At 40.4% G+C, this 1,138-nt stretch overlaps 1 protein-coding gene across 1 annotated transcript in view; it reads right to left on the bottom strand.

The window, feature by feature from the left end:
* Window positions 1-1,138, bottom strand: part of LOC119587386 (putative ammonium transporter 3) — a 14,615-nt gene continuing 13,477 nt past the window's right edge. The window contains exon 13 of the mRNA XM_037936129.1: window positions 1-329. Within this exon, the coding sequence (XP_037792057.1) occupies window positions 124-329 (206 nt within the window). The 3' untranslated portion in view covers window positions 1-123. The remainder of the gene's footprint in view (window positions 330-1,138) is intronic.

Below are 1,138 nucleotides of genomic sequence, written 5' to 3' on the forward strand. Positions count from 1 at the left end.
TAGAACTTCAATCGCTCGAGCGAGACCCCGCGAGACGACGACTCAATCCGAGTCGTAGTGGCTGTAGAGGTGCAGGTCGTAGGAGAGGTCAATGCTGCTCGCGGATGAGGACAGCAGCAAACTTCAAGGCCAGGCGTTGAACGTGTCCGGGAGTTCGATGGGCGTGATGTCGTTGTTGCGGGCGCTGCCGTTCTTCAGGTCGTGGTTGTTGATGACCAGTTCCGGGAGCTTGCCGTTCTTCTGCTTGGTCACCTGCTGGATGGCCTTAGACACCGTGGAGGCGCGGCGGGAGCGGAGGTTCTCCAGGTTGTTGAGGACCGTCTGGTGGCCTGAGGGAGGAGAAGGAGAGGGGAAAAGGTCTCAGGGAAGGTTTTAAAGAGGCGAGTGCGGAGGCGATCGCGGTACTGTAACCCGGATTTAGGGATTTTTCACTTTTCGGATTTAGGGATTTTTCACGTTTCGGATTTAGGGATTTTTCACGTTTCGGATTTAGGGATTTTTCCCTTTCGGATTTAGGGATTTTTCACTTTTGATCATTACTGAAGGGTTATCAGCACAAGGAAATGGTATATAAAACAATTCCTTGAGTTAATAATTACCTAATAATTACTATTATCGTGGGGAAGGAATAGAGTTGATGATTACTGGTTTCCATAAGGAAATATTAAAGTTAATTACTGAACGATATATGAATAATAATAATTACTGATAATTATAGTGAGATAGTAGATAAACCTTTTCTTGAGTTAATAATTACTGAACATTATCTTATTGAAATAGCAGATAAACACTTTATTGAGTTAATAATCAGTAAACGTATCTTATGAATGATAGATAACCCTTTGTCTGAGTTCATGATTACTGAACGATAATCATAATGAACGTTAAATAAACCTTTTCATGGTCCTTTGTACCAAATAATTTCGAAAATTACGGAAAATCTGATGCCTGCGCTTTCATTAAGACCAATTACTGTAAACAAACGTTCTTGAGAAATGAGATACATATAACTTCACATACTGTAATACAAAAAAGAAATAACGAGAATCACTAGTTTTTAAACTTAAAAAAAAAATGTTTTGACGCTAATTAGGAAAAGCTTCTTCATTTTCTTTATTTCCAAGCACTTACCCGGCTA

Source organism: Penaeus monodon, chromosome 22 (assembly GCF_015228065.2).
Source record: "Penaeus monodon isolate SGIC_2016 chromosome 22, NSTDA_Pmon_1, whole genome shotgun sequence".
Lineage (NCBI taxonomy): Eukaryota > Metazoa > Arthropoda > Malacostraca > Decapoda > Penaeidae > Penaeus > Penaeus monodon.